The sequence below is a fragment of the Bos taurus genome, chromosome 8 (assembly GCF_002263795.3).
Source record: "Bos taurus isolate L1 Dominette 01449 registration number 42190680 breed Hereford chromosome 8, ARS-UCD2.0, whole genome shotgun sequence".
NCBI classification, from domain to species: domain Eukaryota; kingdom Metazoa; phylum Chordata; class Mammalia; order Artiodactyla; family Bovidae; genus Bos; species Bos taurus.
The window spans coordinates 110,194,981-110,218,723 of record NC_037335.1 but is presented as its reverse complement, the minus strand read 5'-3'; the positions used below and the strand labels follow the sequence as shown (position 1 = coordinate 110,218,723).

General features: G+C 42.6%; 1 protein-coding gene across 1 annotated transcript; it reads left to right on the top strand.

The window, feature by feature from the left end:
- Nucleotides 1-1,755: 1,755 nt before the first annotated feature.
- Nucleotides 1,756-22,685, top strand: PSMD5 (proteasome 26S subunit, non-ATPase 5). Its single transcript, NM_001075693.1, is given in 10 exon segments — nt 1,756-1,932; nt 8,737-8,881; nt 9,899-10,012; nt 10,440-10,568; nt 12,096-12,205; nt 15,951-16,093; nt 16,840-17,031; nt 18,606-18,715; nt 19,118-19,258; nt 22,089-22,685. Coding segments are annotated over 10 exon segments (1,515 nt in total). The 5' UTR covers nt 1,756-1,759; the 3' UTR covers nt 22,347-22,685.
- The last annotated feature ends 1,058 nt before the right edge of the window (nt 22,686-23,743 follow it).

The following is a 23,743-nucleotide window of genomic DNA, read 5'->3' as shown; positions in this document are numbered from 1 at the left end:
TTTGCCTTCTTCCTCTCAAGGTACAGACGTGTATCTATCATCTCAAGATACAGACTCTCTGTTACTGCCAAAGCTTGAGACTTAAGTTTCATATTGATGAATTTAAAGCCCATCCAATTTGCAGACTACGAATTTTTTTTCAGCTTCTTCTTTAGCTCCAGGGAAACATGCATACATAGCAAAGCTTCCACCAAGCTTTATCAAGAGCATCTGGTTTATCATCCATCACCTCTTTTATTACCAAAGTGCCAGCAATGCTGAATTGTTGCCACGTTTCTTTTAAAGTGAGCAAAGGTTTTTTGTTTTTTTTTCCCAATACCATGGGCAAAATGGTCAAACATATGCTTGGTGTACCCCATGAATGCTTCAATTACACTCTGATCCAAAGGCTAAAGATAGCTAGTGCGTTCCAGACAGAGAAACATAGTAACAACGTTGGGATGAGCAAGGAATAATGAGTCTGGGTGATTGGGAACACTACTAGCGTACTCTGAAGGCAAGATTTGGGGGAGTTAAACAATTCCAGGCTCAAAGAATAAAACAATTATGGAGCCAATCCAAAATGAGGGTAGCTGTTAACGATAAGATTAGTGATGGCCAGAAAAACAAGAAAGCATATCTTTTTTCATAAAACAAGTGGAATTTGGGGTCTTTGTCACCTGCGGCACTGGCACGAAATGTAAGGGAAATCCTGTCCTTGGCGTCCTCTAAGTTTCCCGGATTTCTGTCTTTTCCCCCAAAAGTACACGAAGGCAAGCACTTCCAAAGCAGGCTCATTTCCTTGATGGTGAAGACCTATTGAGGTTAAAGCCTCTAGCTCGGATCAGTTTCTAGAGTTGCTTGGAATACGTGGGTGGTGACTGGGTATTTAACGGATCTTCCATCAAACTCGAATTTCGCAGTCTATAGTAATTTCTAAACTCAAACCACCCCTTGCTCGCATGAAAACTCATCTGGGTTGTCCTTGCCAGTGGTTTCCACAGTTGCAAGTAAACCTATTTGGCCTGGCTGCAGACAGCCTTTAGCGATCGCCGCCCCCCACCCCGCCCCCAATCCTAGACCCAAAAGATTAACTGAAGTTTCCATCTTCTCGATGTTTACATCCTTGGGAATGCACAGCACCTAGGAGCAGACGCGCGAAAAACTCTCCATGCTGGCCCCGACGGCCTTCTCGTTTTGCGTAAGGGTGTGCACGGCCCCACGTCGGTGTTACTCACGCCTTCTTACAGCTTCTCGAGAATTTTCATCTTCCAGAGGCCTGACCCTTCGCCTCCTCTTAATACGTGTTTGGCCGGGAAGCAGGATGTTCACCGCCTCCGCTCCGCCCTGGCGGCCTAAGCCTCCACCACAGCCTGGTTTTAGAGCCAGGGGGCCGATGACAAGGCCGTTTAACCTTTGGTTCGTTCTCATTCTCACCACTCCGCTTGCCGCACACTGACCCAGCCTTCGCTCTCAGTGCGACAGAAGCAACCAGACCAGACACTCGGGCCCACTGAGTGGCACCCATGATGACGCACAGCTGCCACCCCGTAACTAGCAGCGACCCCAGTGAGCCCCGGTATCGCGAGGCTTGGCAGCTCCCGAACGCGCGCGGCCCGGCAGCTGAGCAATGCTATTGGTGCGGCCGGGGCGATTTGGGCTCAGCCAAAACTCAAGGGAAGGGAGGCTGCGCCCGGCAGATCTCGCGAGGCTCGAAGAAGCGCCCCGCGAACCAGGAGCGGGGCGGGCTGACTGGCGAACCCGGGCGGGAGGGGGCATCATGGCGGCCCAGGCGCTGGCGCTGCTGAGGGAGGTTTCGCGGCTGGAGGCGCCGCTGGAGGAGCTGCGCGCTCTGCAGTCGCTGCTGCAGTCGGTGCCGCTCAGCGAGCTCCGCGAACAAGCGGCGGAACTGCGCCTTGGTCCGCTCTTCTCCCTCCTCAACGAGAACCATCGGTGAGAGGACCCTGCAGCTTGAGCGGGGGAGAATGACACCCCTAAGTATGGAGCCGGGAATGGGGGGTGGTGACGGGGGAGGCTTTTCCCAGTCTCAGTGAAGGCTGAAAATAGATGAAATTTCAGAGAGGAAGGATCCAGCGCTGAGAGGCAAGAGACCAGTCCAGGCTCTGAGGTGTGCCCCTGAGCGTCGTTTGGACTCGCTGCCTTCATCCTTGAAATAGGAGGCGAAAGGCAGGGTGCCTATCTATAGGGAGGGCTCCTCCAACGCGTATCCAAGTCCTTGACTTTTTCTCTCCTCTTTAGCAGAGGTCCTATCCTGGCGGCTTGGTAGGCTCTGTCGATATTTTAAATTCACGTACCCTTGATCCAGTAATTCTTGTTACAGAAATTAACGTGCAGGTATACTCACACACAAAATGTACTGTATCTACAGGTTTATTCACAACAGAAGTTGACAGCAAAAAGCAAACAACTAGGAACAACCTGAATATTTATTAAAAGGAGATTCTTAAATTATGACATATGACATGGAACAGTATGCAGCTGTTAGAAAAATTGAGTAGATACATCTATCTCTCTATATACATGGACATAGATCCCTAATATATATTGCTGAATGAAAAAATTGTTGGAGTTTATAAATCCATTATATGTAATTTTTAAAAAAGAATTACAACCCTCTCACACCCACATGAACACTGGCCAGTGTAACATTAGAAATATCTGAAAGGTACATCAGAAGCTATTAATATGGAAATGGAACTTAGCGTGGTAGGAAGGCATTTTACTTTTAATTTTATGTACATCTGTAGTATTTGATTTTTAAATGCTTTGTATTTGATCATCTGATAACCTAAAAGACTTAAAATGTTTGTGATCCAGAAATTTAAAAGTGACCTTCTTTCTTGAAAAAAGAATGAATCACTGAGTCAAGACTGGATGATTTCAGAGGACTTTTTTGGCTCTGACCTTCTAAGAGGTCTCTCTTTTTCATTTGTGTTATGCTTCCATTAATTCTGTTAGTCAACATTATTTAGACCTGCTTATTAAATCCCTCTTATATGTCCGTTTTATTTCAGGCCCTCGTGTTCTCCCTCTTGCTAGACCTGTTGCCTTAGTTTGGTTTCTCAGTATCCCTGAGTTTACTTCTCTGGTGTGTTCTTCCAATGTTGCAACCACGGTGAACTTCTCAGGTTGTTTGACTCCCAGCTTTTCCATGGTTTCCCAGTGCCTTTGGTGTAAAAGTAGGACTTGTCAGTCTTGCATCTGGACCCCTACAGTTTATTTTCACCCTGCTTTTCCAGCCTCATCACTTTTCTCCACTCTACACATATTTCACCTGCTGCAGCTACCGTGTGGCGCTAATTACGTTTCCTTAAGCATGACTTGGCACTTTTCTAACTTTGTTTATGCCAGTCGTACTAACGGAAATACCTTCTTTCCTTCTCTCCAAATCTGTCCATCTTTTAGGGCCCAGATGAAGTGCCTTCCCCTCCAAAAAGTCTTTCTTGGTCACTCCAGTTATAGTGACAGACCTCAGATCTCCTTAAGGACATTATGATTATTTCTCTTAAGGATACTTGATATTTTTGCCTTATGTTGTAATTCCATATGTGTTTCATTCTAGTTTGTAAATTCTTTGACGACAGGGCCCATATTTTGTTCATCTCTGCATCCCTCCTAGGGTGCAGCACATAATATGATATGTGCCAAATAAAAGATGCATAAATTTTAGACAGCCCAACTAGTCCAGCCACTTTATATCATAGATGAAGAGACTTTCACTGGTCACACTGTAAGTTAACACCAGGAATGCAAATGGGACTGAAATGAAGTGGAGTTTGAAGAATAAGGTCTTCGGGGAAGGTAGTTTGCTGGAAGGAACAGTACTGTAGAAAACAGTGTCACTGGAAATTGGGTAGTAGATACCAAGTGCAACTGGTGGGAATAATTCTCTGTATATTGACTTGGCAATCTCTAGATATTTTTCTGTTTCTCTGGGCTATATATTGCTTCAGGATCTTTTCTCAGTTCAGTTCAGTTGCTCAGTCATGTCTGACCCATGGACTGCAGCACACTAGGCTTCCCTGTCCATCACCAACTCCCGGGGCTTGCTCAGACTCATGTCCATTGAGTTGGTGATGCCATCCAACCATCTCATCCTCTGTTGTCCCCTTCTCCCACTTTCAATCTTTCCCATTAACAGGGTCTTTTCCAGTGAGTCAGTTCTTCATATCAGATAGCCAAAAGAGTGCAGCTTCAGCATCAGTCCTTCCAATGAATATTTAGGACTCATTTCCTTTAGGATGGACTGGTTGGATCTCCTTGCAGTCCACGGAACTCTCAAGAGTATTCTCCAACACCACACATCAAAAGCATCAGTTCTTCCGTGTTCAGCTTTTTTTATAGTCCAACTCTCACATTCATACATGACTGCTAGAAAAACCATAGCTTTGATCAGATCGACTTTTGTCGGCAAACTAATGTCTCTGATTTTTAATATGCTGTCTAGGTTTGTCATAGCTTTTCTTCCAAGGAGCAAGCGTCTTTTAATTTCATGGCTGCAGTCACCATCTGCAGTGATTTTGGAGCCCAAGAAAATAAAGTCTGTCACTGTTTCCATTGTTCCCCCTCTATTTGCCAGGAAGTGATGGGACCGGATGCCATGATCTTAGTTTTTTTAATGTTGAGTTTTAAGCCAACCTTTTCACTCTCCTCTTTCATTTTCATCAACAGGTTTTTTAGTTCCTTTTCACTTTCTGCCATAAGGGTAGTGTCATCTGTATATCTGAGATTATTGATATTTCTCCCATCAATCTTGATTCCAGCTGGTGCTTCATCCAGCCAGGCATTCCTCATGATATACTCTGCATGTACTCATCTCATACTCTATCAAAGTAATGCTCAAAATTCTCTAAGCCAGGCTTCAACAGTACATGAACCATGAACTTCCAGATGTTCAAGCTGCATTTAGAAAAGACAGAGGAACCAGAGATCAAATTGCAAACATCTGCTGGATCATTGAAAAAGCAAGAGAGTTCCAGAAAAACATCTACTTCTGCCTTATTGACTATGCCAAAGCCTTTGACTGTGTGGATCAAAACAAACTGTGGAAAATTCTTCAAGAGATGGGAATACCAGACCACCTGACCTGCCTCCTGAGAAATCTATATGCAGGTCAGGAAGCAACAGTTAAAACTGGACATGGAACAACAGACTGGTTCCAAATAGGAAAAGGAGTACGTCAAGGCTGTATATTGTCACCCTGCTTTTTTAACTTATATGCAGAGTACATCATGAGAAACGCTGGGCTGGAAGAAGCATAAGCTGGAATCAAGATTGCTGGGAGAAATATCAATAACCTTAATATGCAGATGACACCACCCTTATGGCAGAAAGCAAAGAGGAACTAAAGAGCCTATTGATGAAAGTGAGAGAGGAGAGTGAAAAAGCTGACTTAAAGCTCAGCATTCAGAAAACTAAGATCATGGCATCCGGTCCCATCACTTCATGGCAAATAATGGGGAAACAATGCAAATAGTGACAGACTATTTTTGGGGGCTCCAAAATCACTGCAGATGGTGACTGTAGCCATGAAATTAAAAGATGCTTACTCCTTGGAAGGAAAGTTATGACCAACCTAGATAGCATATTCAAAAGCAGAGACATTACTTTGCCAACAAAGGTCCATCTAGTCAAGGCCATGGTTTTTCCAGTGGTCATGTATGGATGTGAGAGTTGGACTACAAAGAAACCTGAGCACCGAAGAATTGATGCTTTTGAACTGTGGTGTTGGAGAAGACTCTTGAGAGTCCCTTGGACTGCAAGCAGATCCAACCAGTCTGTCCTAAAGGAAATCAGTCCTGAATATTCATTGGAAGAACTGATGCTGAAGCTGAAACTCTAATACTTTGGCCACCTTATGCAAAGAACTGACTCATCGAAAAAGATCCTGATGCTGGGAAAGATTGAAGGCATGAGGAAAAGGGGACAACAGAGGATGAGGTGGTTGGATGACATCACGGACTCAATGGACATGAGTTTGAGAAAGCTCCGGGAGTTGGTGATGGACAGGGAAGCCTAGTGTGCTGCAGTCCATGGGGTCCCAAAGAGTCAGACACAACTGAGCAACTGAACTGAACTCTGCATATAAGTTAAATAAGCAGAGTGACAGTATACAGCCTTGTCATACTCCTTTCCCAGTTTTGAACGAGTCGGTTGTTCCATGTCCGGTTCTAACTGACCACAGGTAAGGTGCTCTGGTAGTCCCATCTCTCTAAGAATTTTCCATTCTTATGTGATCCACACAGTCAGAGGCTTAATCATAGAAACCTGTAGCCATTGGCAATCACTCTATTTCCCCCTCATATCCCTCCTCCAGCCCCTGGCAAGCAGGGTCTATGAACATTGGTGTACGGTTTTTGTGTGGACATACGTTTTGACTTATCTTGAGAATAAAAAAATTACCTACTCTCTTGGGCTTGATTGTGCAAAGTGCAGTCACCAAGTTGAAAGGATATGTTCATTTGCTTTGAATTGCTGTGTGTTGCTGTGCTCAGTCATGTCTGACTCTTTGCGACCCCAAGGACTCTAGCCCTCTAGGCTCCCCTGTCCGTGGAATTTTCCAGGCAAAAAAATTGGAGCAGGTCGCCTTTTCCTTCTCCAGGGGATCTTCCCAACCCGGGGACTGAACCCGTGTCTCTTGTGTCCCATGCATTGGCAGGCAGATTCTGTGCCATCTGTGGAGCCGTGTATTACTATATTGCTTAATTCCCTTTTACACAGGCACAGTTTAACTGTATACTCCTGTTAATAGTATATGAGTGCCCATTTATTTGTACGGCCTATTAAGAGACAAGGAAATTACTCGTGAAACACCTCTATCTGCATCTGGTGGTCATCAAGTTCTGCTTAATTTGCCTCCTTAATAGCTCTTGAATCTTTTCCCTCTTCTCCTTTCTCACTGTTACTTCCTCGTTTTTGCTCCTTTATCACCTCTCACCATCAAATAACTTCTAACTGAAAGTTTTTCTCTAAAACTGATGCAGTGATTTCTACAAGTCAGATCTCATTGTGTTCCTTCTCTGCCTTAAAACCACTTAATGGCTTTCCGTTGCTTTCTAGGAAAAGGCTAAATTCCATAGCAGCACGTGAAAGACCTATCAGAGCCCAGCTTCTGTGCATCTTTCCTGTTTCACTTTTTGTCATTCATCCTTCTCCCCACTTCTCTCCCACCCCATCATACCAAGTGACCTGTGGTTCCTTGAATGCATAACACTGTCTCATTCCTTTGTGTGTTCCTTTGTGCTCACACCCCCTTTGCCTGGAACACTTCTCTTAGATAACTCCCATGTTTTCTTAAGTTTCATTTAGGTGTTACCCTCTGGGAGGTCTTCCCTGAACCCCATCTTCTTTGCTGAGCTCCCTCAGCTTCCAGCCCTAACCTTTAGCCTTTATCTACCTGGATTATAGTTGCCTATTTTTCTGTGTCTTCCATTAAATGATCTCCTTGAGATCAGAGAATATATCTTAGCCTTAGAGAGTATATATATATCCCTTATGGCAGAAAGTGAAGAGGAACTAAAAAGCCTCTTGATGAAAGTGAAAGTAGAGAGTGAAAAAGTTGGCTTAAAGCTCAACATTCAGAAAACGAAGATAATGGCATCCGGTCCCATCACTTCATGGGAAATAGATGGGGAAACAGTGGAAACAGTATCAGACTTTATTTTTCTGGGCTCCAAAATCACTGCAGATGGTGACTGCAGCCATGAAATTAAAAGACGCTTCCTCCTTGGAAGGAAAGTTATGACCAACTTAGATAGCATATTCAAAAGCAGAGACATTACTTTGCCAACAAAGGTCCGTCTAGTCAAGGCTATGGTTTTTCCTGTGGTCATGTATGGATGTGAGAGTTGGACTGTGAAGAAGGCTGAGCACTGAAGAATTGATGCTTTTGAACTGTGGTGTTGGAGAAGACTCTTGAGAGTCCCTTGGACTGCAAGGAGATCCAACCAGTCCATTCTGAAGGAGATCAGCCCTGGGATTTCTTTGGAGGGAATGATGCTAAAGCTGAAACTCCAGTACTTTGGCCACCTCATGCAAAGGGTTGACTCATTGGAAAAGACTCTGATGCTGGGAGGGATTGGGGGCAAGAGGAGAAGGGGACGATAGAGGATGAGATGGCTGGATGGCATCACTGACTTGATGGATGTGAGTCTCAGTGAACTCCGGGAGTTCACTGGTGAGGGACAGGGAGGCCTGGCGTGCTGTGATTCATGGGGTCGCAAAGAGTCGGACACGACTGAGCGACTGATCTGATCTGATCTGATATATCCCTAGCACAAACATAGTACATAATAGATACTTAGTAAATGTTGAATAAATTAGTAGAAGTGGTCTTGTCTCTGTGCGGAGGAGAGCCTTATTAAGCGTGGTGTCAGATATTAAGGTTGTTCAGTTCAGTCGCTCAGTCGTGTCCGACTCTTTGCGACCCCATGGACTGCAGCACACCAGGCTTCCCTGTCCATCACCAACTCCCGCAGCTTGCTCAAACTCATGTCTATTGAGTCGGTAATTCCATCCAACTATCTCATCCTCTGTCATCCCCTTCTCCTACCTGCAATCTTTCCCAGCATCAGGGTGTTTTCCAGTGAGTCAGGTCTTCACATCAGGTGGCCAAAGGATTGGAGCTTCAGCATCAGTCCTTCCAATGAATATTCAGGACTGATTTCCTTTAGCATGAGGTTGTTACTTCCTACCTGGTAGGACAGGAACTGATGAGATCTATGGTGTCTCCTTTAGGGAACAGACTACTTTGTGTGTATCCATTCTGGAGAGATTGCTGCAAGCTTTGGAGCCCGTTCATGTGGCCCGGAACCTCAGGGTTGACCTGCAGAGAGGACTGACTCACCCTAATGATTCTGTAAAAATCCTCACTCTGTCCCAGGTATGAATATTTCACTAGCACGTAATGGAATCAACATTTAGTGACCATCTGCCCTGGGCCAGGCTCTGTGCTGGGTGCCAGAGGCAGAGAGGTGAAGAAAATGCATGCTCTCTCTGTCTGTAAGAATTGTCTAGTCTAGTGTGTGTAGCTGATTATAAATGGGGAATGCAAGCTGAAGAGGTTCCAGTAAGCACCATCTGAATCAGTTTTTCGTCAAATATGGAGTTGCTTTTGTCAGACGTTTTACCATAAGATGTTAGTATATGGTAAAATGCCTGATACAAAAGCTATTAAATAAAGCCTGTTTCTCTCCTCCAAGGAGCCCCAAGTCTTAAAAAAAAGATTGCCATGGTAAGTCTTACTACAGTGGCATGAATGAAGTACTATTATAAAGGTCACTATTCCAACAAACTGACAGTAACTCTTACCAGCCTAGTAACCAAACTTGCTGCCGTTTGGGTGAAGAGCTGCTGCTGAGGATTATCGTGAAGGGACAGAAGCTGAGCAGTTAGTTATCCAAGAGATGTTCAGTTACTGTTTGTTCTTTTTTCCTCTAAAGTATTTATTCAGGAAAAGGGGAAGGTATCAAGTTACCCATTAACCATTTCCTTGCAGACACTCTGGCTTTACCTATTTAAGTTTCATTTAATCCTTATTATGATCCTGCAGCTAAGTGTTGCATTCCTATTTGACAGACAAAAAGTTAGGCTCAAAGAAGTTATTTAATCTGCTCTCTCGATTAACCACTGAAAGCCGACAGAACTCGGATTTGTACTGTGTTCACTCACTGAGGCGTCTCAAACCTCAACTCGCCTGTTTTGCTTTTTTCTTTCAAAGATGTGACTGTGCCATCTGTGTGTTTGACTTTAATGAATCTGAGTCATTTGGAATTTTTAATGACTCATGGCTATAGTCAGTAACTCCTAAAATAACTGTACACTAAGGAAATTTGACTGTCATGTGTTTCCATGTTGCCCAGCCTTGGAAGAGTATTTCTGATTGTTTTTTTCCTTTCAGGTTGGAAGGATTGTTGAAAATTCTGATGCTGTTACTGAGATTCTAAATAATGCTGAATTACTGAAACAAATTGTTTATTGTATTGGTGGAGAGAATCTGTCAGTAGCTAAAACGGTGAGTCAGCTACATGCAGTGACGATGTCCTAAAAAACAGAAAGGCCTTCTGGATTGAGAGGTGAAGGTTTAGAATTAATGATTTGTGTAACTGAATTTGCAACCTCGTATCGATGGGATCAAATAAATAAATGGTTGTCAAAAAAAAAAAAAGCTAGTAAACCCCTTTTATTTCTAGAATACACATGTCTAAATTATCCATCAGAGAGCTTACATAAGTTATTTGGGTTGCTTGACAAGAAACTGTTTCTATTTTCTATTGAAAATACAGTGTATCTTTTCCAATGATAAGTAATTATACGTAAAATGTAGTGAATGCTCCTTGGATAAGGTGCATTCCATACACTAATTTTCACTTCAATCTTAGGAAGTAGAAAATACAGTTTGGCATTTTGACTACTTAAGAGATATTTTCTTTCCTTATAAGGCCATTAAATCCCTGTCAAGAATATCACTGACCCAAGCTGGACTGGAGGCTTTATTTGAAAGTAATCTGCTGGATGATTTGAAAAGTGTCATGAAAACAAATGACATTGTTCGGTATAGAGTGTATGAGGTAAGACTAAAAGCACACTCTCTGGTGCCTGTAGTTCAGAATGTGGTAGGGCTGACATAAAAAGGCAAGGTGGCTCATTTGATATGTATTTATTGAGTCTATAGTCTGTGTTAGGTCCTATACTGGGCGCTAGCAATGTAGAGGTGAACTCCCAGCCTAGTGTGTGAGACAGTCACATAAAAAATATTTACATCGCCTGCAATGTTGGAGACCTGGGTTCTATCCCTGGGTTGGGAAGATCCCCTGGAGAAGGGAAAGGCTACCCACTCCAGTATTCTGGCCTGGAGAATTCCATGGACTGTATAGTCCATGGGTCACAAAGAGTCGAACACGACTGAGCATCTTTCACTTTCACTAAGTACTATTGATGTGATAGAGGAGATACCTTTGAAATTACACTTTGAAAAAATTAGTGTACTAGTGGTAATAAGAAGAAGCTTTGCACTGAGCAGTGTGCTAAATCCTCTCATCTATATTGTCTTCAATTCTCACAGTAAACTCTATACTTCATTATCATTAATCTCGCTATTAATGGAGTCATTTACCCAAGACCATTCAGTTAGTAGACTGTGTATTCAAAATGAACCTTCTATAGTCTAACTCCCTCTTCAGAACAGTCTTTGCATGTCTTAACAGGTAAGAATCTTAGTTTTCCTTCTTTTTATATAGCCATTTCTTCTTGGTGTCCTGAGTCCTTAACCTCTATTGAACTTTTAATTGTTGGGGTTTGTGAAGGCAAGCTAGGCTGTGCCCATGTTCAAAACAAAGCCCTGATTCTGTCCATTCACCTCAGAGACACAGCAGCAACAAATCGACCCTGTCTCACAGTCCACACAGCTGGATGTTGGACCTCCAGCTCATTCTCTGAGGCCATCTCCTCCATACCACATATCCATTCAGTCATCACACTGCGTCAGTTTTAGTCAAACCCATGCACTTCTCTTCGTTGGTGTAGCTGCCACAGCCCCGGTCTTAAGCTCTCAGTGTCTGTCACCTGGAGCACTGGATTTTCACCCAAACAGGTCTGCCGGTTTGTTTTGTCACTGCTAGTCTGTTGCCACGTATAGTCAGAATGACCTTTTAAAAGTCGAAATCCGATTCTGTCGTTCCTCTGCTTAAAACCCTTGGTGTCCTAGATCTCTCGCTGAGCGCTCAGAACATGCTTATTGAATGAGTAAGGGAATTACTGACGGATAGAATACATGAACGAATGAATGATTTTTACAATCTGTTTGTTGTTGCCGACAGGGGCTTTTGTCCCAATTAATGGTTTCTTTTTGAAAAAGTCAAGATATGCCCAGGTATATGGAGTGTTTCTGTGCCAGAGTAATTTCTTATGAGTTCAACAAAGTTGTCCTACTTGTGGAGACAAATTACGGATTTTTAAAAATTCAGTTGTATTAAGTATAGATGTAATTTGTGCCAGTGTATAATATACTTCCTAGCCCTGCATTTAACTTAAATGCCATCTAACAAACAAGTTTGGTGCTCTTTTCACCTTTCTGCCTTTTCTGTTCTTTCTCTCAGCTGATTGTGGAGATCTCTTCTGTGTCACCAGAGTCTCTGAACTGCTGTACCACCAGTGGGTTGGTAACCCAGCTCCTCCGAGAACTGACTGGTGAGGATGTGCTGGTCAGGTATGTTGATGGAGGAAGTTCTTAAAGCAGAATGTCCTCTTCTGGAGGGCCAGGAGACAACCTCAGGACTTAGCATGACCTCCCCTGCCTGGATCCTATGCTCAGGTTGCAGTCTCCTGACTGATGTATGTCCTGAAGGAGGGGCGTTTAGAACACGGCTGACCTTACGCAATCACAACATACTGGAACTTAGCAAAGCCGTTCATGACAGTTTAGCTCCTTTTGAATGACTGTTCCCTGTCCTTAGGCCTGTGTGCGCTTTAGAAGGTGCCAACCACATGGCAACTGTCATTTTGTATTGCTTAACATGTTAGCATGCACATGGGTGTGTGTGTGTGTGTGTGTGTGTGTGCACGAGCATGCACGCATATATGGTGGTTCAGTCACTAAGTTGTGTCCCACTCTTTTGTGACCCCATGGACTATAGCCTTCCAGGCTCCTCTGTCCATGGAATTTCCCAGGCAAGAACACTGGCGTGGGTTGCCATTTCCTTCTCCATGGGATCTTCCCGATCCAGGGACTGAACCTGAGTCTCCTGCATTGATGGGTGAATTCTTAACCACCGTACCACCAGGGAAAGTAAAGTGAAAGTCACTCAGTTGTGTCTGATTCTTGGTAACCCCATGGACTATAGTCCACTAGGCTTCTCTGTCCATTGAATTCTCCAGACAAGAATATTGGAGTGGGTAGCCACATCTTTCTCCAGGGATCTTCCCGACCCAGGGATCGAACCCAGATTTTTTGCATTGCAGGTAGATTCTTTACTGTCTGGGCCACCAGGGACTCCATGTGCATGTCTATATATTTTCTTTGTTTGTTTGCCTCTTTTGGCCATGCTGTGCAGCTCGTGGAATCTCAGTTACCTGACCAGGGATTGAACCCAGGCCCTAGGCTGTGAAAGTGCTGACTCGTAACTACTGGACTAACAGAGAATTCCCGACACGCATATGTTTTGATATTGTTAAGTAATAGCACTACAGCATGACAGAATAAAACTTGGGACTCTTAAAAATGAGGGAGAGACTTGGTTTGCATGCATCTCTACTACTTAGTAGCTGTTCGACCTTAGATTATTGTAACCTTTCTGGACCTGAGTTTTCCTCATCTCCTTGATGACAACAACATGTATGCCAGCAAATTTGGAAAACTCAGCAGTGGCCACAGGACTGGAAAAGGTCAGTTTTCATTCCAATCCCAAAGAAAGGCAATGCCAAAGAATGCTCAAACTACCGCACAATTGCACTCATCTCACACGCTAGCAAAGTAATGCCCAAAAATTCTCCAAGCCAGGCTTCAGCAATACGTGAACTATGAACTTCCAGATGTTCAGTTCAGTCGCTCAGTCATGTCCGACTCTTTGCGACCCCATGAATTGCAGCACGCCAGGCCTCCCTGTCCACCACCAACTCCCGGAGTTCACTCAAACTCAACATCCATCAAGTCGGTGATGCCATCCAGCCATCTCATCCTCTTTTGTCCCCTTCTCCTCCTGCCCCCAATCCCTCCCAGCATCAGAGTCTTTTCCATTGAGTCAACTCTTTGCATGAGGTGGCCAAAGTACTGGAGCTTCAGCCTTAGCATCATTCCTTGCAAAGAACAAGCTGGTTTCAAAAAAGGAAGAGGAACCAGAGATCAAATTGCCAACATCTGATGGATCATCGAAAAAGCAAGAGAGTTGCAGAAAAATATCTATTTCTGCCTTATTGACTATGCCAAAGCCTTTGACTGTGTGGATCACAATAAACTGTGAAAAATTCTGAAAGAGATGGGAATACCAGACCACCTGACCTGACTCTTGAGAAACCTGTATGCAGGTCAGGAAGCAACAGTTAAAACTGGACATGGAACAACAGATTGGTTCCAAATAGGAAAAGGAGTACGTCAAGGCTGTATATTGTCACCCTGCTTATTTAACTTATATTCAGACTGCATCATGAGAAATGCTGGGCTGGAGGAAGCACAAGCTGGAATCGAGATTGCCGGGAGAAATATCAATAACCTCAGATATGCAGATGACACTACCCTCATGGCAGAAAGTGAAGAAGAACTAAAGAGCCTCTTGATGAAAGTGAAAGAGGAGAGTGAAAAAGCTGGCTTAAAGCTCAACATTCAGAAAACGAAGATCATGGCATCTGGTCCCATCACTTCATGGCAAATAAATGGGGAAACAGTGGAAACAGTGGCTGAATCTTTGTTTGGGTTCCAGAATCACTGCAGATGGTGACTGCAGCCATGAAATTAAAAGACGCTTACTCCTTGGAAGAAAAGTTATAAACAACCTAGACAGCATATTAAAAAGCAGAGATATTACTTTGTCAACAAAGGTTTGTCTAGTAGTCAAGGCTATGGTTTTTCCAGTGGTCATGTATGGATGTGAGAGTTGGACTATAAAGAAAGCTGATTACCGAAGAATTGATGCTTTTGAACTGTGGTGTTGGAGAAGACTCTTGAGAGTCCCTTGGACTGCAAGGAGATCCAACCAGTCCATCCTAAAGGAGATCAGTCCTGAGTGTTCATTGGAAGGACTGATGTTGAAGCTGAAACTCAATACCTTGGCTGCCTCATGCGAAGAGCTGACCCATTTGAAAAGACTGATGCTGGGAAAGATTGAGGGCAGGAGGAGAAGGGGACGACAGAGGATGAGATGGTTGGATGGCATCACTGACTCAATGGACATGAGTTTGGGTAGACTCCAGGAGTTGGTGATGGACAGGAAGGCCTGGCGTGCTGCAGTCCATGGGGTCGCAAAGAGTCGGACACGACTGAGTGAACTGAACTGAACTTGATGACAACTCTGTAAATGTTGTCATTTACAACATTAAATGTCAATGACAACTCTGAAAATGAGGATTAAGTGAATTAACCATAGAGACCAGTACAATGGCTGATACAGGCTCTATATTGAGAAATGTTAATTCCAGTCTCTATTCCCAGCTCCCTACTCCTCCCTGAGTCCCCTTTGATATCTGCCAAGTGTTGCCTTGGATAGTCCACAGTTTACCAGTACCTCCTCACTCTTAAACACTTGGTTTGTTTCAAATATTTTGCTATTATAAGAGTACTATAGTTACCTTTGTGTACACAAGACTTTGTTTTCCTTTTCTTAAATGATTTTCTGATTGTCCTCTGTTCTTTAAATGTGACTGAATTTGTTAAACTCACATGTATAAGCCAGTCCTCAGTTAACCCTGTCTCAAAGCATTGGAGTTACATTGTTTCAGAGCTTTCACAATAAGGAAATTATTTTGTTAAGTTTCTTTAACTTAGTATCAGAGTTAGTGACATAGGAAAAAAACTTGCAAGTAGTCAGTTAATATACCTTAGGATCAGCTATAAAAATACTTGTTTTAGTTAATTGAGGAAATTCGTTCATGGTTAGGCTTTAAATGATACCAAAGAATTATTTTTTAAATATGTGGTAGAGGTAATTGTGTTAAAAAAAAGTCATGTTTGACATTTCAAAGTAAAATACAGGTTTAGAAACTCTTTGAGGAGGGTTGTGTCATAATGGAAACAAGCAGCAGCTGTGGGCCTTGAATCAGAAGAGCTCGGTTTGAGTCATAACTGTCTTGGAAAAACAGTACGATTGTGATTCTGGACAAGTTACAATTTTCTCATCCTTCTGTCCTCATCTGAAAAGGAGATCCAGGATCATTGACCTTTCACGTTTGGTGGGAAGAATTAAATAACCTGTATGAAAACAGTTTATAAACTGTCAGTCACATGCAAAACCTTGGCATTTCAGAGCCACCTGTATAGAAATGGTGACATCGCTGGCCTGTACTCATCATGGACGACAGTACCTTGCTCAAGAAGGAGTCATTGATCAGATTTCTAACATAATTGTTGGGGCAGATGCAGACCCTTTCTCTAGCTTCTATTTGCCAGGTAAGAAATACTTGTGGAAATGACAGCCTGTGTTTTGATTCAGAATTAATCTTTGACAGGGGAAGCCAAGAATTGTTTTCTTTAGAGCCAGTTTCCTCTAAATGATGCCCACGGGCCCTTAATGAAGTGGAATTTATTGCTCTGGGAGCCACATGCTGCTGATTCTGATTTTCTAGAAATGTTGCTATTTAGAGCATTAGGATGTTTCCCTTGACCCTCAGCCAAAAGAGTCATAAATAAAACTACCAGATTGACATTTAGAGTATGTTTCACAGATTTGTCAAAGCTTGAGTTGAAGTCTTTAATATAGAATTGTTCTAGTCATTCTATTGTAGGACATGGTTGGTTACTTTTTCTTGAGCACGTTCAGAAATTGAAGGTTTATTTTAGAGAGCCTTGCTTATTTCATTGATGAACATCTCTGTTTAAAATTTTCTTCCTGAAAATGACTCCAGACTTGCCTTCCTCTGATTCCACGGGTCCTCGTTCTCTCTTCTCCTTTTTTTCCGATGACAGTGCTTCAGTGTTCAGACTCAGATCAGCTGACACCCTGGGTCTCTGTTCCGTCAGGACCCCACAGATCCTTCAGTATCTTCTCGTGGCCTGTCTGATTTCTGGGCAGCACAGCACCATAACCTTTCTCCGCTTTCTGGCCTGAAGGTTGTTACTGTCCTGAGAAAATGTGGGGCCCACAATCTGTGTTGTCTTCTTTCTCTCTTAAAATACATTCTTCTAAATATCTTCAGGGTTTGTGAAGTTCTTTGGAAACCTGGCCATAATGGATAGTCCTCAACAGATCTGTGAGCGTTATCCTATCTTTATGGAAAAGGTCTTTGAAATGACAGAAAGTCAAGACCCCACCATGATTGGTGTAGCAGTGGACACGATTGGAATTCTGGGATCCAATGTTGAAGGAAAACAAGTTTTACAGAAAACAGGTTGGTATGACTTGTTTTGGTTTTCTTTAAGGCGCTCTTTTTTTAAAAATAAGAATTATTTGCTGCTATGCTTAAGTTCGTTGTAGAAGCTGCTTTTATAGGACAGTCTTCTTACCATGACCTGCGACTAACCCCTAAAAAGTCTCATAATTATTACTGAATTTTTTTTTTAGCTTGGCTGGATCAAATACTGTTTCCCTTCTACATCTTCTTAAGTAGTATTCATGGTACAGAGACTGTAGTCTGGAGTCAGAAAGACTTGGCTTTATGTCCCAGTTCTAACATTGATGTAGCTTTTTCAGCTTCTCGTACTCACTTCACTGCTCGCGGCTTCATTTTCCTCATATATAAAAACAGCATAACAGCTGTTAATATTTCTCAGGGTTGTTCATATTTAATGAAAAGACACGTTTGTTTAATATTTATATGTCAAGGAAGGTAAACAAAAATATGTTACAAGATTTTATGCCAAGAGTGATACTTTCTTGGCACATCCCTGGGTGTCTTGCAGGTACTGTGAATTCCACACACACAAAAGATGCACAACACTGTTAAAGCCCTTGTGAAATAGATGTTAAAAATTATTAGTACATGTGCTGTTGTGTTTCATAGCTAGTATCCATGTTATATGTCCTTTTCTAGGTGCTTGTACCTGTAACATACAATCCTGCTACAATAGTGCAGAGAACACACTGCTGTCACTCTCATTTTACAGATAAAGTAGCTGAAACTCAGAGAAGTTGAGAAAAGTTTTTCAGATCATTCAGATTGTGGGGCAGCTGCTACTCAAATCCAGGTCCATTGATCCCAGATCTCTGTACTTTTATTGCATTATGAGATCTCATTGTTCACTTAACACCCATTAGGATGGCTATTGTATTGTTGTTTTTTTAAACAAAATGAGTATTGACAAAATACCAAGGATGTGAAAAATGGGAAGCGTGTGCACATCTGGTGGGAATATAGAATGGTGCAGCTGCTGTGGAAACTATGGTGGTTCCTCAGAAAACTAAACCTGGAATTACCATATGACCCAGCGATGCCACTTCTAGGTATATACACCCAAAAGAATTGAGAGCAGGGACTTAAATAGATACACCTGTGCTCATTAATAGCATTGCTCACAGTAACCACAAAGGGTAGAAACAAGGCACTGATGAATGAGCAGATAAACAGACGTGGTGCATACACATCCAAAGGAGAGTCATTCAGTCTTTAAGAGGAATGCAGTTCTGACACCTACTGCAGCACGGGGAACCTTGAAGATACAGTGCTGAGTGAAATAAGCCAGCACAAAAGACAAATTCTGTGTGATTCCACTTACACAGCGTACCTGGAATAGTCAGATCACAGAGACAGAAAGTGGAATAGTGGTTACCAGGGGACATGGGGCAGCGGGGAAAGGGAAGTTGTTATTTAATGAGTGCAGTTTGAGGTGATAATAAAGCTCTAGAGGTGGGTGGGATAATGGTTGCACAACAATGTGAATGTATCCTTTTAAAAATGGATAAAGTGATAAATTTTACGTTACATGTATTTTACCACAATAAAAAGTATCTTGTTTTTCTTCACAGGAACTCGCTTTGAACGCTTGCTCATGAAAATAGGATATCAAGCAAAGAATGCCTCAACAGAGCTCAAGATTAGATGTTTGGATGCGTTGTCATCTCTTTTTTACTTACCAGTAAGTGGTTTGGGAAATTAACAAAGGACAGTGGAATATTTGGGGGAGAATGAATCTGTATAATACTAGTTAACTTACTCTAAATTTCGACCAAATAAATGCCATCTTTCTCACTCTTACTGAAAGAAGATATCCTTCATTATATGACTAGTGACATTTTTTAAGTTAAAGTGGAATCATAGAGTATTAGAGCTGGAGAGGACCCTAGAGATTGCTTAATCAACCCCATCAAAACAAAATTAAAAAGCAAGCCAAAACAAATCTGGGGAAGTCAGGGCTGTGTTTGGGGAAGAGTGCTCCAGACTTGGCGGAGACCACACAGCTGGTTAATGGCAGGGTGTGATCTGAACCCAGGTTTCCTCACTTCCTAATGTCTTGAGATTTTCCTTTTGTTTCATGTAGCCTGAGCAGCAGACTGACGACCTCCTGAGGATGACAGAGTCCTGGTTTTCTTCTTTATCTCGGGACCCACTGGAGCTCTTCCGTGGCATCAGTAATCAACCCTTTCCTGAACTACACTGTGCTGCCTTAAAAGTGTTTACGGTAGGCAGCCTCTTCTTTTCCAGAGGCCCTTCTGGGACTCTGCTCCTTCAACACTTGAGTACTTACAGTAAGCCCATAAGTTTCTGCCCCCTGCTGTTAGCGCAGACTAATGAGGGAGACAAATGTGTGAACAGATGGTTTCGGTGAAAGCTATTAGGTGCTGTGGCAAATGTTTGGGGGTGCTCAGGGATCACAGAATTAACTCCAGATTCCTTACCTGCCATCAAGCAAGCCCTTACTGTCCTAGCCCTGGTCTTCCCACAGCCTAATTTCCTGCCATTCCCTTTTGGTCCTGGATGCTCTGGTGACAAAGAGACTGCTCCCATCATATCTCTGGACCTTCATGTGTTCTCTGCTGCTGCTGCTGCTAAGTCGCTTCAGTCGTGTCCGACTCTGTGCGACCCCAGAGACGGCAGCCCACCAGGCTCCCCCGTCCCTGGGATTCTCCAGGCAAGAACACTGGAGTGGGTTGCCATTTCCTTCTCCAATGCATGAAGTAAAAAGTGAAAGTGAAGTCACTCAGTTGTGTCCGACCCTTAGCGACCCCATGGACTGCAGCCCAGCAGGCTCCTCCGTCCACGGGTTTTCCAGGCAGGAGTGCTGGGGTGGGCGCCATCGCCTTCTCCACATTCTCTGCAGGCAGCACTCTTCCCTGACTCTGCTTGTTAACTTCTATTTATTCTTCCAAGGGCTAGCTCAGATATCTTTTCAGCAAGCTTTGCCCAAACTCATAAGGTTGACTTCAGCAGTGCTGACTTTCCTACTTTGCATTTCCTAATTTATTCAGCAAATATTTATTGAGCTTCTGTGTTAGGTTCTGGGGATGTAACAGTGAACAAAATAGACAAGGCCTTCCTTTCGTGTAGCTCCCTGTCTGTGGAGGGACCTGGGCAGTAAATACATAGTTAATTGTAATAGTTGTGGTGAGGGTTATGCCTCTGTGTTTTATTTATTACACTTGTTGAAAATGTTTATTTGTTGACCTGTTAACAGAGTTTATTGAAAAATAGGAACCATATCTGATTTAACTTTGTAGCTTCAGCACTTACTGTGGTTCCCTGGGCTGGTGGAAATGTGGTAATACGCCCTTTAGTAATCTTATCAATGGCATCTCAGGTAGCATGCTTGGCCTGGAGAGGGAAGGAATAGGAGAGGGGGCGGCCAGACAGGGAAGGCGTCCTCTAGGATGTGAGACAGTCTGCGTCTTGAAGAACACAGAATACCTGCCAGCTTCAAGAATGCCGTTTTTAGACTGTTTCACTCTTGTTAGTAGCCACTGTGATGGGCACTTTGGCTCTTGCACTGGTATTCTTGTTTTAGTCCCTAAGTCGCGTTTGGCTCTTTTGTGACCCCGTGGATTGTAACTCGCCAGGCCCCTCTGTCCATGGGATTCTCCAGGCCAGAAAACTGAAGCGGGTTGCCACTTCTTTTTCTAGGGGATCTTCCCACCCAGGGATCTAACCCACATCTCCTTCATTGATGGAGCCACCTGGGAAGCCCAGTCTCTTTATTGCTTTATTTTCCCCTAGTCTTCTACCTTATGCTTCACTTATTCAGCCATAGTTGTAGAAATAATTTTTGATTTACTGGTTGGGGCAGCTGTTTTTATTTCAAACCCCCCTATCCTCAAATATTGTTGAAGAGGCTGATGATTCTCACACTGAAAGGTTTGTTGTGATGCAGAGTCTCAGCCAGCGGCTCTGGGACACAGCCTGAGATCCTCAGTTTCTAACAAGTTCCCAGCTGATGCTGATGCTGATGGGCTGCGGAGCACCTTTTGAAGGGAAGAGACAGGCTGTAAACTTGATTGCTCCTTGTTAAAATATAGTAGTGAGGTTTTAAAAAACATTTTTAATTATAAAAATTGCTTATTCTTTACTTTTAAATTTGGAAAAGATTGAGAAGTAGCAGGTTTTTAAAGCACACAGCACACCTGTTTGGTGTGCTTTGTCTCAGTGCTGGTGTCAGCGTTGGTGTTAGAGTCTGTCTGTGTATTGGGGATACGTTGAGACGCACGGTCACACCTTGCTGCCGCGGCCTGACTCACTTCCGCTGCCTCTCGTTCTCAGTGTTTGCACTGTCATGAGTTCAGGGTTTACAAGTGTGTGTGTGATTTCATACTTTTACTGCTTATGCATATATCCTTAAAATACAGTATTTCAAATATTCTTGAACTTTACAAATGCTATCATGCTCTTCATATCATTCTGCAACTTGCTTTTTCTCTTTAGCATTGTTTTTAAGATTTGTCTGTACTAAAAGAGGCAGTTGGAAAGTCATCAGCATTTCATTGTGTAACCGCAATGTGTCATTCTCCAGTAAATGAAGATTTAGATAGCATCTATCACAAATGATGCTACAATGAACATTCTCAAAAATACACTCTTATGCACGTGAATGAGTTTCTTTAGGGTAGTCTTTTCTTCTCTAGTCTTTAATTTTTCCATCGTTGTAATTATGCCATGTGTGTAATTTGGATCTATTTTTTTCATATAACAGATTTACCTATCTTTATAAACATTATTCTTAATATATACTTAATTTTTAATTTTTTATTGCTAGATACCATAATTTACTAACCCATCTTCCCACTATAAGGGATTTATAGTGTACCTTTCACACTGTAATGAGCATGTTTGTATACAAAACTTTAAAAAATATTTTGAGTATTTTCTTAAGTTAGAGTTTTAGGAGGAATTTACTTAGGTAAAAAGTAACATTTTTAATGTTTGTGTTACCAGATTTTTTTCTAAGGTTTGTGCCATTCCATTAACACACCTAACTTCTTAAGGCTCAGAGGAATTGTGTTCTTTTCCCCCTTCCATTTCAGGCCATTGCAAACCAACCCTGGGCTCAGAAGCTTATGTTTAACAGTCCAGGTTTTGTAGAGTATGTGATGGATCGGTCCGTGGAGCATGACAAAGCTTCAAAGGATGCTAAGTATGAACTGGTGAAAGCACTTGCCAATTCCAAGACAATTGCAGAAATCTTTGGGAACCCAAATTACTTGAGGCTCAGAACTTACCTGAGTGAAGGTCCGTACTACGTGAAACCTATTTCCACAACAGCAGTGGAAGGAGCAGAATGACTTCTTCCAGAGCCTAGACCCTTTATTGACCAAAATTTCTCCTAAGGCATTTGACTCCATCTGTATTCTTCAAAACAGAGCTGCTCCCGCCCCCCAGAACTATCATGGAGTGTCTAATGTAACTTTATCACCCACATTTGTTGTCTTTCCGCGTTGAAACTCAATGTAAAACCAGGAAAGCAGGCAGACTTAGTCATAATTGAACCAGATGTTTCTCAGATTCCTTTTACTGCCTTAGTCTCTGCAAGAAGATGGAAGTTTTGTTCTCCTCCCAAAGAAATTTCATGGACTTACTCTCTGTCTTATTTTAAAATTCACTTTAACTAAAATGGAACCAAATTGCTTCTGAATTCTTTTCATCCCTGCCCCCTCACCTTTTTTCGGGTTTTTTTTTGGGGAGAGAGGGTTCCTTTTCTCCCTACTGATTCTACTTTCAAAGTCTTGGATATTTAATGTTCTTTGAAAAACAAGTAATATGCAATCTTAAAATTATGTTCCCTATACTAAGAATAAATTCTTTTAATAAGATCTCTTGATTTTTTGTTACTATTATTCCTTTGAAAAATAAAAAATACATCTTTTGAAGATGTTTCTAGTGTTCCTTGATGCCCTTTTTGCTGTTTATCAATGCATTTTACTCCGTTGTGGTTTTGGGCGGGAGGGAGTGATAACATGCTAAACTGGAAAGGTCCCCAAACTATCATCTTAGTTATTGGTGGTCCTCGTTGTTGAGACCTTTAATTTATGAGGTTCAGGTCAATATTGAGTTGATCAAAGAGAGGGAAACTGACTCCTAATAACCAGGGTCAGAGTGGAAGGCTCCCTTTGCCTAAACCAGGATACTGTCTCGCTGATTAACAAAGGATGCACTTGTTTTTCATTGACAAAAAATGTTCCCACCTGTTTTATAGTGTTCTGCTCTCTAAATGGCAAAGCAGTCACCAGTCCAGAGGTTTTTATGTGAATATGTTATCGGAGTGTGATGGTTCAGAATGTAGAAATAGGTTTCTTTCAAGCCATGGTGACATAGATAAACCAGCCCTGCTCTGTTACAAAATGATTCTCAAGTGACTGGAATTTTCTTGTCCCAGATTAGTTATCTGTCTTCCACCATCTCTGGTGTCCCTTAGTTCCGTTTGTCCACGCTCCCATACTGGCCATTTTCCTGCTGCTAATACCACGAAATTCCTGCTGTTTTAAGCCACCTAGTTTGTTGCATTCTGTTAGCACCTCTAGGAAACTAACAGAGTACATGGTTGTTGTTTAGTCGCTAAGTCATGTCCAACTCTTGGCAGCCCTGTGGACTGCCAGGCTCCTCTGTCCATGGGATTTCCAAGGCAGCAATACTGGAGTGGGTTGCTATTTCCTTCTTCAGGGATTCTTCCCAACCCAGGATC